Genomic DNA, 16,147 nt, shown 5'->3' on the forward strand with positions numbered 1-16,147 from the left:
TGTGCCAGTGTTACACGAGTCTCACGGGGAAGCTGGAGCTCTTCGTCTGCAATAGGTGGGGGTTGGACTCCGATTACGGCATTAACAGGACGGGAGTTCATGAAGGTGATGACGGTCTCCCGGTGGATGTCGTTTATTGACTGTCTAAATACTGTCCGGTCCAGTACGTTGCGGTCAGTTTTGTCCTGGATTTCGTCAGCGTAGTCTAAAAGGTGTCTCCTGACGTGCCTGGGAGGCGGCTCAGGCTCAAGCAGGTGTCTGCAGGAGTGAAACCTGCGGTAACATCCAAGCAGGAACTGCTTGCTGAGCAGTTTGTTGTGCTCCACTACTGGGAGCATTTGGGCCTCGTTATACAGGTGTTGAATGGGAGACATCAGGAGGCAACCGGTCGCTGTCCGAATGGCGGTATTTTGACATGTCTGTAGCTTTATCCACTACGTGTCACCTTGTTGCGATTTTGGACTTAAGTGGCAATTGCGGTTGTGTGCGCAGAGATGGAGAGCAAGCTGTCAAAGGTTACACCCAAAATTTTGGGGTTGTTTACCGTCGGAATTGGTGTGTCGTCGACTTTTACCTTAAGGGACAGCTTGACCTCCTTTGTCCAGGTGGTAAAGAGGGTCGCCCTGGAATTGGTGGGGGAAAGTTGGAGATTCCTCGCAGTGAAAAAGCGAGAAAGGTCGGTGAGATAGTTGTTCACTTTGGAACACAGGCCATCAATGTCATTGCCCGACGCCATTATCGTGCAGTCGTCAGCGTATGAGAGCAGGGAAACTCCCGCTGGTGGTTGGGGGAGCTACGAAATGTAGAAGTTGAACAGCAAGGGAGAAAGGACACCACCCTGTGGTACACCTTGCCTAATCTTCCTCTGTTTTGATGTTTGACCTCGAAAAATCACTGACGAGTGCCGATCGCTCAGGTAGTTTGCGGACCACCTCTTCAGCCCTGGCGGGACTGTCGACTGATAAATATCATCTAGTAGCGTGGAATGGCTGACTGTATCGAAAGCCTTCTTCAGGTCCAACGCTACTAGGACAGTCCTCTCGCAGGGGCGGTTTTGGTTAAGCCCGCGGTTTATCTGGGCGTTTATGGGGGTGAGTGCAGTGGTGGTGCTATGCACTCGTCGGAGTCCGTACTGATGTGGTGCTGGGGCCAGGTGTCTCGTGAAGAGTGGGAGTAGGAGGGCTTCAAGTGTCTTCACTATTGGGGAAAGGAGAGTTATCGGCCGATAAGATTCCCCTTGGTCGGCGGGTTTCCCAGGTTTCAGTAGTGGGACTACTCTCCCTGCTTTCCACTTGTCAGGGATGATGAGAGTGGCCAGGGACAGATTGAAGACCCTTGTGAGGAGTCCTACTCCCAGAGGTCCCAGATGCTTCAGCATCAGCGCGTTTAATCCTTCAGGGCCAATGGCTTTTGATGATTTCAATTTGTTGATGGCCCCCTGAACCTCATCACCGGAGAAAGTAAGTGGCGCACTGTCGTTCGTCAGTTTGTGCAGCCTTCTGGTAGCACAACGTTTGGTTCTGTCGACCGGAGGACGAAGTGCAACCGTTGAAGGTGATAGCCACCTTGTCGTTGTGCTTCGTCGGGTTCGACAGGGACCTAACGGTGGACCAGAGCTTACTCACCCCAGAGGTGAGGTTACAGGTCTTCAGGTGCTTTACCCATTTGGTCCGCTTATGTTGATTTACCAGTTGCCGGATCTCCAAATTGAGATCCCTTATGCGGGGATCCCCCGGATCGGCCTGGTGTAGGTGGTCACGCTCGTTTGCAATGCTGGCTGTTTCGGCTGGGAAATGGGGACGAATGTCCTTAAAACTTCCAGCTGGAATGAAGCGAGCCGCAGCAGCTGTGAGCACCTTGCGGAATGCGCGTTCGCCTACGCGTACATCAGTAGGGATGGGAAGAGCGACGAAGGTGTTCTCGGTGAATTCCGTGAAGCCGGCCCAATTAGCTTTTTTAAAGTTAAAGAAGGACCGGTGATTCGCGGAAACAAAGTCGGCAGGCCTCTCAATCGAGACGATAATGGGCAAATGGTCTGATGCAAGCGATAGCATAGCTCGCCACGTTATGCTATTTATCAGACCCGCGCTAGCTATTATTAGGTCAGGCGAGCTGCTGCAATTGCCCACTACCCTGGTGGGGGCGTCGTCGTTCACAGTGCTGAATGTCGAATCGTCTATCTGCTCTGCCAGTTACTGTCCCCTACGATCATTTGGCAGGCTTGAATGCCAAAGATCGTGATGCGCATTGAAGTCACCTACAACCAATCGGTTTTCACCTCTGATGAGCGCACCTATATCAGGGTGATATCCTGCCGGGCAGCAGGTAACAGGGGGTATATATATATATATATATATATAACTCACTTAATAATTGTAAAAGTTATCGCTGTTTGTGCGGAGCCAGTTTCTCCAGAAGTCCCTTGCGGTGATCATCACAAGTTCTTGGAGATTAATCTAAAATCAATCGGACATGAGAAATTAATTTTATGAATAGATGATCTTGTGCCTGATCGCAGCTTTTTTTCAAAATTAACAAAATGATAGCCTCAGAAAATAATTTTCAGATTTTCGAGAAAAAACCGACTATCAATTGTTTAAAAAAAAAACAGAAATTTTTGAAAAAACAGAAAAACTACTTCGATCAGGCACGAGTTTTTTATGCAAAAGCAGTATAAATTTTATTGAAATCTACCAAGCGGTTTTTAAGTTACAGTGATAACCAGTTCAAAAAACATAGTTTTGAGAAAAACGCATTTAAAGTTTTGCTATCGAGCTCGTGAGCGCCCAAACGCCCTTTGTTAATTGTTGCATAACTCGAAAAGTACTTGGATTCACTTTAAATTTTCACACAATAGTTTTAAGATACTACATATTTTTAGAAATATATTTATTATACTTTAAGAAAATGCAAAAAAATCCAATTTTTTTTTTTAATTCTGACTACCCCTAACCCTTTAAACCGCTCCGTCGTCATTCGGGCCACCGCAACCTGGACAATTAAGCGCCGTTTCGGAAAAACTGTTCTAGACTGTTTTAATATCAGTTTCAAAACCTACTACAATTGCATATTGTCGACTAAAACGTGCAGTAGGCATACAAGATTCGGTATCTCTTGCACTTCGGTGCTCGCTCGTCACTTTGATTTTTTTTTGTTTTAGTAGTTCTGATTGTTTTAATAAAACCACAGGTTGTTTGCTTTAGTATTTTATTTCCCATATTCACAAATTAAAAATGGCATTGGATATTATTATGCAGAGCACAGTGAACGTACAGAAATATGTATGAATAAAAGTAGGTATGGTAGTGGTATATTGAGCAGCGAGTGCAGATTTTAAAAGAATTTCCACAAATAGTATGTATGTACTCACTAGTGCGTGCACTTGAGTGTGTGCACTTGAGTATGTGTAACTAATTGAATACCAACAATTGAAGAATAAAGTCCACCAAAAACTAAAAATATTAAATTACATAGCTGTTTTATATAATATATTAAAAATTAAAATTATTCATCAAACGAATGAAAATCGGGTGAATGTTGGCCTTGGAAATCATCCCTTTTTGCTTGTTTCCCCAGTCACCACATGTCGTAGATTACAATTTCATATCCATGAGTTTCAGTTCCTCACTCTCACGACGTATGTCAACATTTAAATATTTCCCCAAAAACTTGCCGCCTGCCGAAGGTTACGTACATATGCATATGCATATGTAGCTTTACAGATGCATTGCTTACCAGAACATCGTATAGAAAATGTATATTGTATTTTTTTTTTGGTCAACAGAAAGTCTTAAAAAATTTATACAACGTGATTCATTATTGCATTAGTACTAATAAAAGAATTGTTTAATAATAATAATAAATTTGGTGATGATTGGTGCTGGGACTGATAACATTGTATAAAATTTAAGAAGAAATTTTATACGTTTGCACTCGATTTAATAGTAATTTCCATATCCACTCCACTGCCCATAGTTTCCATAACTCGAGCCATACTGCCAATGGTTGTAGTAGCCATCATATGATTGCTGCGTTGTGTAGGCACTACTATTTTGTTGCCCATAATAAGCTGAATTTGCCGAATTATAGTTGTAGCTCGAAGCGGTAGCGCTGACGCCGTTATTATATGCTGATGATGCAGCTGTGTTTGACATAGAAATTTCTTTGCTGCTCGATGAGGATTTGCGGGAAGGACTTGATTCACTGTAGGCAAAAAATATATTAAAAAAAATATATATTAATTGATAATGATAATTAATTACAATATGTTATCAACTTACCGCTTCTTTTTGGCTTCATTTGCCTTGCTCAATGCTACTTGTAGTGCTCGCTGCGCATCTTGCAAGCCCTTGGCCGTGCTGCCGAAATCTTCCAAGAACTCAACTTTGCGCTGCGCAAATAGTACTTTCTGCTCGGGATCTATATTTTCACGTGCCATAAATTTGTCCATTATTAGCACCACCTCATCCTCATCCACTTTTGGTCGTTGCAATACCAAGTCTATCATTTGCAGTGCCACGCGCGTATTTGCCGCATCTTTGTCCAATGCCTGCCGCAGCACACGCAATCCGCCATCCAGATCATCGCAAATTTTATTCAGAAATCGTGCATATTTAATCGCTAAACTGCCAGCGATTGTTTTATTCTTTGCCGTATTTATATAATGCTCATACAGTTCACGACATTTGCTCATATCGCCACGCCGGCGTTCCACATTTATGCGCCGATAGGCAACCTGTAGTAAATTTGGACATTTCTTTTCGAGATTTTCCAAAACCATGGAGGCGCGATCAAAATTATTTTGGCACTCTTCAAATGCTGCCCACATTAAATGTAGACTTGGTTTGTCGGGATGGTGGATTTCGCATGCCCGTCGATAAACATCGCTGGTGATAGCCACGATACCCGGCTGATCCAATTGTGTCTCCAGGTAGCGTATCATCTTCAGCCAGAATTCATCATATAATGCACATGCGATTAGACAACGTTCAAAAAGCACCAAAATACGAGTGCGATCGCCTTTTTCAATCTCGAAATCGAGATAATCTTTCCAATTCTTAAGTTGGCAGCGTTCGAGTGGCTTCACATGGAAATATGGGCGCTTTATGCCTTCTTCAAAATTCCAACGAGCAGTCACTGCAGCAACGGTGGCCTTATGTAATTTGCGACGAATCGAAATAATTTTGTCTTTTATAGCTGCCTCTTCCTCTTCACTGAGGTTGCTTAAATCGCCGAGATCTTCTGAATTGAGTTTTTCGGTGGTGGCTGCAGCAGCGTCTGTTTCGCGGTCAATTTCGATTGCTTCGCTAATAGAAATTACTGGTGTTTCATCCTGATTACTATCAGGATCTTTTGCATTTGGCGATTTGCTGCCCCGTTCTTCGTCACCTTTCTTCTCATCATGGGATTCATGTTCCTTTTCATGTGAAACACTACGTCGACTCTTAGAACGAGACGACGAAGAGCGAGACGCACTACTTTCGCGTAGTTCAGCCCTCACCTTCCTCAATTCCTCAGGAGTTATGGTGCTCCCAATGGAGTGTTGATTTATCAAGTCTTGGAAACTGAAAATAAGTCAGAATACCGTAAGCTTAGTATGAATGACCAAATACGGGCACATTTTTTAACGCGCGACATAAATGTCAGAAATAGAAATATTAAAATTTCGAGTTATTCGATGTACTGCCAGCATAACAGCAGCACAATTAAAAAAAAAAATATGCCGAGGCTTGCTTTGCTGTGCACTAGGGCGGGTCGATTTAAAAATCGCTCATTGCTCTGTGAAAATCGTATTCTAGGGATCAAAATAAGAAACTTTGCCGAAGGAACCATACCTCTAAAACGAATTCTGGTGTCCCCCAATTTGGGTCGAACGAAAAATCCCACTTTGACCCATTTAGAGTGCTCCAATCGAGTCCAAATGTATGACCGACCCCCACTAACTTTGGACGGCCGATCCACCCATGCCAGTGGCACACCCCCTGGAACTCCCCTTGGGGGTTCCCCATACAATCATTTAAAAATATCACCATTTTTGGCCTTTACATGAGAAAAGAAACTAAAAAGTTCGACCCAAATTCGTTTTAGAGGTATGGTTCCTTCGGCAAAGTTTCTTATTTTCATCCCTAGAATATGATTTTCACAGAGCAATGGGCGATTTTTTTGCCTCCCCACAAATCGATCCGGCCTACTGTGCACGTTTCAACAGCCGAAGCTACAGAACAGCACTATTGAGTTTCTTTCAGCTGTGTTGTGACTTCAACAACATTCTCAATTTTTACTCTTATCAATTTACTGCAACTTTAACTGCGAAAACTCAGCAAAACTTAAAAAAAAAAAAAAAAAAACTAAAAAAAAACAAAATAAACTAAAAAAAAAAAAAAATAAACTTAAAAAGAAATAAACTTAAAAAAAAGAAAAATATTAATAATAAATAAATAAATTAACCTAAAAAAACTAAAAAAATAAAAAAACTTAAAAAACCTAAAAAAAAATTATTAACAAATGCTTGTGAGCATCATATAAGGTTGTCAAAAAAGTCTAGCGGTATTTCCGCAAGCTTGTCTTTGCAAGCGCATAGTTCTAGTTGTATTCGTCGCATCGGTTCACGTTAGAGCTTTTTGGAAAGCTCTTTTCACGTGCTAACACGTGTTTGATTAATTGTTGTTTGCTTTTAGTCGGTCGTGAGTTATAGCGTCGCAAACATGGAGCAAAATAAAGAGAAAATACGGCATATTTTACAGTATTGCTACGATTAAGGCAAAAATGCATCTCATGCTGCCAATAAAATTTGTGCAGTTTATGGACCCGATGCAGTTTCCATTTCCACCGCACAACGATGGTTTCAACGTTTTCGTTCTGGTGCAGAGGTGATCGAAGATGCGCCACGGTCCGGAAGGCCTGTCGTCGAAAATTGCGATAAAATCGCTGAATTGATCGAAAGAGACCGGCATAGTAGCAGCCGTAGCATCGGCCAAGAGCTGAGCATGAGTGATCAAACCGTTATAGACCATTTGAAGAAGCTTGGATTCAAAAAGAAGCTCGATGTATGGGTGCCACACGATTTGCCGCAAAAAAACATTTTTGCCCGTATGGATGCATGCGAATCGCTTCTGAATCGCAACAAAATCGACCCGTTTTTGAAGCGGATGGTGACTGGCGATGAAAAGTGGGTCACTTACGACAACGTGAAGCGCAAACGGTCGTGGTCGAAAAGCGGTGAAGCTGCCCAGACGGTGGCCAAGCCTGGATTGACGGCCAGGAAGGTTCTTCTGTGTGTTTGGTGGGATTGGCAGAGAATCATCCACTATGAGCTGCTCCCCTATGGCCAAACGCTCAATTCGGACCTGTACTGCCAACAACTGGACCGCTTGAATGCAGCACTCATGCAGAAGAGGCCATCTTTGATCAACAGAGGCCGAATTGTCTTCCATCAGGACAACGCCAGGCCACACACATTTTTGGTGACGCGCCAGAAGCTTCGGGAGCTCGGATGGGAGGTTCTTTTGCATCCACCGTATAGTCCGGATCTCGCACCAAGTGATTACCACCTATTTCTGTCTATGGCGAAAGAGCTTGGTAGTCGGAAGTTGTCCACAAGAGAGTCCTGTGAAAATTGGCTCTCCGAGTTTTTTGACAATAGGGAAGCGAGCTTCTATAAGAGGGGCATTATGAAATTGGCATCTCGTTGGGAACTCGTCATCGAACAAAACGGTGCATATTTGACTTAAATCGCATTATTATAACCAATTTTATGAACAATTGAAAATTCAATGAAAATACCGCAAGACTTTTTTGACAACCTTATATAAAATAAATTAAATTTGAACTATTTATGCAGAATAAATCTTTTTGAACTGTCGGTTTTTTTTTTTTTAATATATTAAATTAGAAGTATTTTTTAAACAATTCAAGCATTGAATTCCTAGTCATCGAAAACAATTTTCTGCCCTTATGCTTTGCATTTATAACTCGAAATCTTAAAGAATTTAAAGTTGTAAAACCGTTATCGCTTCGAGCATCTCGAATCAATGGTTTTTAAACGGTGAATGTCTACTATACATAAATATTTTTTTTCTTTGATTTACTTACTTATCAAAATGACCACTATAGCCTTGAGTTGGAATGGCTAATAAACGATCGTAGACCTTTACAACGTTTTGGTAATGCTTTGATTCACTCTCCCATTTAACGTAGGCATCCCAGAGCTTGTCGGAGCGGAACTCCAGACCACAAGCGTCTACTGCACGCTCGAATTGTGACCGAATATACGATTCATCCTCGGCATGGTTGCTCTTTACGTGTGCTAGGTAATGGATCCAGAGATCCACTGACAGCGGAATCGCTTCCAGACCGCGTTCGAATACCTAAATTTTAGGCATTAATTTGCATTTATTATTAGTATCAAGTGGTTGTTGTGCAATTTGATTGTAGTAGTTGTAATAGTCGTCGTTACGGAGTAGCAAACGCGCGTGATCATTAAGTGGAGTGAATTAGAAAAGAGAAGAAAGAATGTTGGCAAATGTTTAGTTAACAAAATGTAATCCACAGATACTTAGCTTGATTCTGTTTTGTTTCGTTTTGTGCGTATAATATTTCTTAAGGGGATATGATAAGGAAAATTTGGGAAGGAAAAGGCATTTACAGAGTTACCGAAGTAATATCGCTTGGGATGACTGCCGGACTATGAAAATTTGTTTCTAATAACAAATGCATTTGACTTGGAAAAAGATTCTCATAACAGAGACAACGTCAAACTTTAGAGTTTTCCATTTGTCGGAAATTCGGACTCTCGGTTGGATTTGAAAGAAGACAATTTAGCTAAGCGAGTAAACAAATATGACTTTATCATTGCGAAACCGTAGTTACGTGAAGAGGAGTTTCTGTTGTAAAAAAATATAAAAATTCTTCATAAATTTTAGCGGAATGCTCCCTCCAGGCTTCGGGGGGATAAAAAATAACCGGGGGGATAAAAAATAACCGGACGACCCGTATAACTCGACTGTCCATCCTTTACAGGTTAGGATGCACCTGATATGCAAAAAAAAAAAAAAACAACTTTCCAATTGCGCTAAAAAGCAAATGTTTACAGAAACCTGTTGCCATTCATACATTGTGAAGAAAGGCTCCACCACTTTGGATGCGCAACATTACTTATACTACTACTAACGCCTTTCGAAGTGATTATTGTAAACTTCCTGGCATATGAGGAGAACTGATTTTTCGAAGTCTCGCTTTTGTAATTTCGAAAGCGCTAAAAAGTAGTATTTTTCAAATGGATATTACTAGTAAAATTATTACTTTGGAGTTAGGGATTTAAAGTCTGGATAGTAGGTGCTGCTTAGACAGGGATAAAATGAAACCACACGCACTCAACAATACACCAGTACACATTGTTTGCGAAGCTGGAATTCATGATTTTATATACATATAAATACAATTTATTTCTTTATATAATTTAACTTAACTTAGTAACATAACACAATTAATTTCATTTCACAAAAATTTCATTTAAACGCCATTTGTACTTACGCATGGCCTGTTTGTGATGCATTATGCAAAAGAAATGCTCTCGCTGCCTTAGATAAGTGTAGTGCTGACATTCAAGTTTTTATTTTTTTCTTTCTTTTAAACATACAAATAAAATTTAGTAGACACGGACGTTACGCGGAAATTTTTAAAAACAAAACTAAAATTAAAGTAGTTGACTGTACTGCCATTAGAATTTTTTTTAAGAAAATCATTGGTAAGATAGACTCTTTGAGTTCCACCGAATTCTATTTGTTGCTCTAAGCTGGAGATTGTTGGAAGAAAATGGCGCCTGTTAGTTATTTGTGCAAGTGAAACTATACAAATTAGTAATAAAAGATCGAAAACCGATTCTGGCAAATTTTTGGCGCCTTAACAACACCGTCTTTCTTTTCGCGCTAAAAGACGTGTACTTTACACGTACAAAAGTGCTGGTGATATAAATAAAATTAACACCGAAAACTAAAACTGAGACGTTGAAGAACATCGCTGCCCCTGATTCGATTTGAGGTTTTTCTGTTTTTGTAATTCCATTTATTAATTGTAATTTTTAAATTATAATAAATTGCATTATAAAATGTATATTGGAAAATACAAAATATCGCAAGTATATTCATGAACGGAATTTGATCTGTACTCACCGCGTTGCAGTTGGCCTTAATGCCTTTGCGCTTCTCGTAGTCAGCATACTTGCGCCAATATCCATAACAATACGGATAGTGGGATAGGAATGCATCGTAAGCCTCACGCGCCGCCTCAGCATCAGACTAAATAATTACAAAATGTTTTTAATTATTTAAAAAGTAGCAGCCATGACATAGCCAAGCAAGTGCAAGTAGTGAACTTATGCTCGTACAACTTTCGTTTATTGCACCAGTAACTGCTAATAATTAATTAATTTATGCATACCTCATTGTCTACATACTGTAACAAGTATGTCCATCCTGTGAAATCGGCAGGATCCTCTTTAACGGCACGCCAATATTTATCTAGATCTGGTAAGCGTTTACGTTCCTTTTCTTTCTCTTTTTCCTTTTCTTTCTCTTTTTCCTTCTCCTTTACTTTCTCTTTCTCCTTCTCACGTTCACGTTCTTTTTCTTTCTCTCTCTCTCTCTTTTTCTCTTTGTTTTCGCTTTCTACAAATTCAAGTAGTTCAAAAATTATTGCTCATGACGGATCTGAAACAACTTACCTCCAGAGCTACTTTCAGCTTTGGGTTTCTTCTCTACTGTTACAATTGGTGTAGCATCGTTACTCTCTGACGTTGGACTCATTGGGTTGTATTGTTCATCGTTTCTTTTCTTTGAGTCCTCTAGCTTACGCTGTTTTTCATAATTGCAATCGCTCTTATCGGCGTCAATAGCTTTGCGTTTTTGACCAATAGATTCCTTAGCGACAGATTCTGTAGAATTACTCTTAATGGGAGTTTTAGGTGATGCAGGCGGCGATTTCTTTTCGGCTTGCCCGGTTGCAGTTGGCAACTCATCCTCTGATATTACTTCGGCATCTGCAGGCAATTCGGCGCGCTGAGGTGCTGGAAGTTCGTCGTCAGATACCTCTTCCGCATCATTTATTTCGGGTTTTGTAGGCAAAGGCAACTCATCTTCCGAAACTAGTTCAGTGTTTACAATAGTTGCATTACTGGCATCCGCACAAACTCCAATGTCTTCTGCAATTGCCGGCTCAGATAGTGAATCGTCTGATTCCATTTTTTCATTATTTGTCAATACAGGCGGTACTTTTGCTTCAAAGTCATCCTTTTTAACGTCATTTTCTTCACCCCCTCCAACGGATGGTAAACTATTGGCATTGTCACCGGCTAAGGAAGCTAGTAAAGAACTTTCTACTGCTCCAGTCTCATTCGTTCCTTCTTCGTTTTGTACATCTTCCGAAGTCTCGGAGTGTCCACAAGTTGGTCCGAAAGGAAACGAAGAGCTTTTTTCATCGATTCCTGTTTCTGATACAATGGGCACTTCTGTGACAACTTGCTCTTCTTCTTGCACGGTGTACATTTCAATATCTTCTTCAGCCGGTTGATGGTCTTCCTCAACCAATTGTTCTTCATATACAATGCAGTCATCGTCTTGCGGTACTTCTTCAACTATTTCCTCCGATTCTACAATATGCTCCTCATATATGATGACATCATCATCTCCATCTGGGTTGTCAATTATTACGCCTTGGGCTGCTTCTTCCAACATTTCTTTAATAACGTCAGATTGATCTTCAGCAGTGTCAGTATCTTTTTCATCTATCTGTTGAACTTCGTCCTCGTCAGTTTCTACAATCTGTATGGAAAAAACAGTTAATATCATTACTATCAACACTTAACATATAAATATAGGTTAACTCAGCTTCGCATGACTTGGTTCGATAATTCAGTTGGCCCTTGCATGAAATCACATTCGCTGTAGCAAATCATGTGTAAATGGAACTTCGCCACATTTACACAAACATGCATTTTATCATCAATTTTATAATATCGACGCCAAGTCAATGTGTTTGCTAATTTCTACTTTTTTAACAATGTCACTAACCTGTTCCTGCGCGCCTCTTTTTGTTCGTCTAGACGAGCGTATTGGTGTTGGAGCAGCGGGTGGTGCTACAACTTTTCTGCCGGATCTCGTTCGTCGAACTGAAAAATTATTAGGGAAATCAATAAATCTTTAATAAACATCGTAATGAATAGCAAAATACAATCTAACTTATTTTGCCACTTTACTATGCTTCTAATACATATTTTTATCGGAGACTTCACGAGGCTCACGTTTTTCTCTTCACATAGATGTCACAAGTACAAAATCAAGCATAGACAGCAATGCGCCAATTTTTGGAACAAAAAATTAGTAACCAAAACGAAAACATATAAAGCGTGCCCACATCGTTTTAGCTATCTCTACAATGATATATTAGTTTTATATATGCACTTTATGTATAGTTACCTGGATTTTCACCAGAAACGTTATCTTCTTTCGACGCCATTTTTTATGCAATACAAAAGTAATCTAGGCTTTTAATGCGCTGACAGCAAACAGGGTTGCATGAAGGCAATTGCACAATACCCGATACAAAAAGCGATAATTAATCGACAATCGTATCGTGATGGCACTCAATTATCAGTTGGCCCTGGTCATATTAGCATATACTACAACGGATAACTAAAGTACGTTCACATATGCAGTAAAATGCAATAAATCCACAAAATTAATCTATCCGTTCACACATGGCAGATGACCTGCAAAATTGACAATCAGTTGTCAATACTGTTTTGAAAGATTTTTCTTCATAGCAATTGCTTTGGTGGAATATTTTGGAGTTTTTGGTTTGTTTAATTATTAACGATATGAAGAAAAGACAAGGAGAAGGAATAGTTAATTTAATTGCGCAATTGGCTGCTAGTAATAGAGAGCTCCAGGAAAACCGTACACGACGTCTACTGAGGTTGCAAAAAATTATGGCAACAATACGCATTCGAAATTCGATATTTCATTTTATTTTAAGTAATAAGAGGACACACGCTTTTTTTCTGTTATATGAATGCATGTTAATACCTAACAAAAATTTTATTAGAATTATGTCTACAAACCTGTTTTCTTTGCCGACCGACACCCATTTTATTTAGTTTTTACTTCGACGTTTTTCTTTACACGCGTAAAAATAATGAACTACAATATTACACAGAAAACACAGGGTTGTATGTCAAAAAGTATGATTATTATCTAGGATTATTTTATAATCTCAGATTTTGGGAGAACAATTTTGTAAGCTTTTTGTAATAAAATTGTGCAAACTTTTGTTTTGGCGTCAAACTAATATTTTCAAATTAAAACTATTTGTTTTTTTGTTTTTGGAACATGCACATATGTATAACATTCAAATTTTAATGTAAAACTAAAATATTACAGTTTTTCAATCAAACAGCTTTTCGTCCTCGATAAGTCATTATAAGGGCCTCCGTACATAGATCGTATCGTCATCGTATCATCAGCGGCACTGCATTATTTTTTAATGTAGTTTGTCTGCACACATTGCAACCAGCTATCGTACAAATACGAGTTGTCAATATGTCGAGCGATGAAAAGGATTTTATTTTATTGCACTATCTTCTCCATCGAAGGAAAAATAAAAAACAGGAGGTACTGGGTGAATCTGTACAATAGGAATAACTCAAAAAGCAGATTATTCGTTGCCACAAGGGAGTTTACAAGAGGATAATTACAAATTTCAGTAAAAATATTGAAGTTGACTATTCAAAAGCAAAATACTAACACAGAAAATGAAAAACATAATACAAGCGTACAGTATATTTGACGACTCTGCTGTATGATATGCGTCATGCTGCATTCTTGCTATAACGAGTACGAGCAGCTGAAGAGACGTGTGCGGTTTGCCATTTGAACACAAGTGTGCGACAACAAAGTGTATGATTCGCGTACATTTGGTCGCATACGCTACGATGACGATACGACCCGTGCGCGAAGGTCCTTAGAAAAAACTATTTCTATCATTTTGTGTTTAATGCACCGAGATTCGTGCCTGTGCACTTCCAAATGCTAGTCACGCACCAACGCAACAATAAGGATAAAATACTAGATTGCATTTTTTTTAGTATTTTATCCTTATACTAAAATACTAGATTGCACCCACTCATCTAACACCTCTCTCCCTCTGGACCCAACCCGTCGAAACTGCCAGTTTCCTGGGCCTAACGTTAGATGAGCTAGACGAAGACGACCGGTAATTTACACTACACTGACAGGGCGAAGATACTGCTACAACAACAACAACAACAAGTAGATTGTACCTTCCGAATTGATTACGACGTCATGCCCCTAGAATATACAAACAAAAGGAAGGGGAATTACTTGTTTGTGAAGAGGAAGAGTAGGCGAAAGCAACAGAAACTACCAAACAGAAGACGTTCCTACAACATTCGGTTCTACGCTACCGGAACGATCCGAATTTATATCCGGCCAAGGAGTCTCACTCCAGCAGCATTCCCCGTACGTGTATGTATGAGGAATGTTTATGCTGCTACAACAACAACAATCAAAAAGAAAAAGTTATACACACACTTTCCTGTCATGGCGTCATTCGCATAAAAACGCAAACAACTGCATTTGGAGATATTTCATTCATTGAATATTCAAAAACAAGTAATTTATCCTTCTTTTGTTTGTTTTGTATTATTATAGTTCATGACGTTCGTGGCTTTCGGAAAACGCCACCTTTAGGTTCTGTATACTGCACCTTTTATACCATTACAGTATGAACAGAACGAGTGAACGTACAAAATGGCAAATTTAATAAAAGGTGAGGCAAGTATGGTACCTCTGCAAATAATTAAAATATAAAAAGCATACAATAACTATTCCATTTCGAAAATTTACAATCTCTTCCTATTCCCCATTATTAGCTTTTTACCGCCTTGTGAAAGTATTGCCAACACACATATGACAGTTTTATTAAATTCTGTCTAATTGTCAACATTAAGATATTAGCTATTGACGGTCAAACAAAACACACCTTACTTAATTAGCTTGTGAAAATTTACCTTGGCTTGCATATTAAACTAGAAGCATTGCCAGTTCAAAGTATGTTTCTATTCGCAGTTGTACCAGACTTCCCAAAAAAATTAGAGCTTATTCACAATAGACTATAACAATTGACGACGATGTGTCACGACGTAACGATATGAACATTTTTTTACCTGAAAATGTATTTTCAAAGATGCAGCGACATAGCAAGCAACTTGTTCATAGTGATAATTTTTGGTGCAAAAGACATTCTGATATTAAGAGTATTTGCAAGACTTAATTAGTTTATCCCATTATTAATAAAATAATACCTTAGTTCATTTTGTTGTAAAAATCGAATAGTAATGTTTGGAGCGGAACGATGTGGAGAACCTGGCAGAATACATCTGTCAATGAAGTTTAAAAAAACTATGCAAATATTTCGAAAAAGTCTAGAATTATTTTTATTACTTCGTGAAAACATATTTTGTAATTGTGTGTTGTGTAAATGCGGAATTAATTAGTGTTATTTTTTTTATCAATGTTGAAACATGAAATATGAAATCATTAGTAATTTAAATAAATAAAGAGCATTGTACAAATAAGCTGCACTTTAAAATTCACAACATCAGGAAAGAAGAGACCAAGAAACATATCCTTCGAAAAATCACCCCAATTGTAGATAACACGCTCAAGCGAAATAGGAAATTTAAAAGGCTGTAACATGAGATTATTTGAAAAAAAGTGCATGTAGCGTAGTACACATAACAGAAGCGAAACTTTCCTGGTTGACAAAGAAAGAGGGACCGAGAGAGAATGCGAGAGAGAGAGAGAGAGAGAAAGAATATATATCTAAATAAATTCACAACATTTGGAGAGAATACAAATAGACAAAATTTACAAAAAACGGAGAAAGGTCGACCGGTGTCGGTAATCGCCGGACACAAACCGTGGCAACAACGCGCACTACTCCGAGCGTTTATCACCCGCACAAACGCAGCGATTCCAGGACCGCAGAAACGGTACAAATTACCACAAGGCAATACCAATAAGCACAAGCTCTAGCCAGGAAACGGAAATAAGCGCCAAAAAAATTGGGACCA

The 16,147-nt window shown here is 39.4% G+C and overlaps 1 protein-coding gene across 2 annotated transcripts; it reads right to left on the reverse strand.

The window, feature by feature from the left end:
- Positions 1-3,199: 3,199 nt before the first annotated feature.
- On the reverse strand, positions 3,200-12,585 carry LOC129235331 (pre-mRNA-processing factor 39). Of its 2 annotated transcripts, none has more exons than XM_054872885.1 (8): positions 12,471-12,585; positions 12,066-12,163; positions 10,721-11,816; positions 10,438-10,664; positions 10,170-10,295; positions 8,092-8,366; positions 4,281-5,564; positions 3,200-4,203 (listed from the first exon to the last, which is right to left on the reverse strand). In XM_054872885.1, the coding sequence occupies exons 1-8, from the start codon at positions 12,508-12,510 to the stop codon at positions 3,939-3,941; spliced, it is 3,411 nt and encodes a 1,136-aa protein (XP_054728860.1). In that variant the 5' UTR covers positions 12,511-12,585; the 3' UTR covers positions 3,200-3,938. The 2 variants fall into 2 exon arrangements, with proteins under 2 accessions (XP_054728860.1, XP_054736311.1); XM_054880336.1 differs by lacking the exon at positions 12,471-12,585 and adding an exon at positions 12,296-12,398.
- Positions 12,586-16,147: the final 3,562 nt, after the last annotated feature.

The sequence above is a fragment of the Anastrepha obliqua genome, chromosome 1, assembly GCF_027943255.1.
Source record: "Anastrepha obliqua isolate idAnaObli1 chromosome 1, idAnaObli1_1.0, whole genome shotgun sequence".
NCBI lineage: Eukaryota > Metazoa > Arthropoda > Insecta > Diptera > Tephritidae > Anastrepha > Anastrepha obliqua.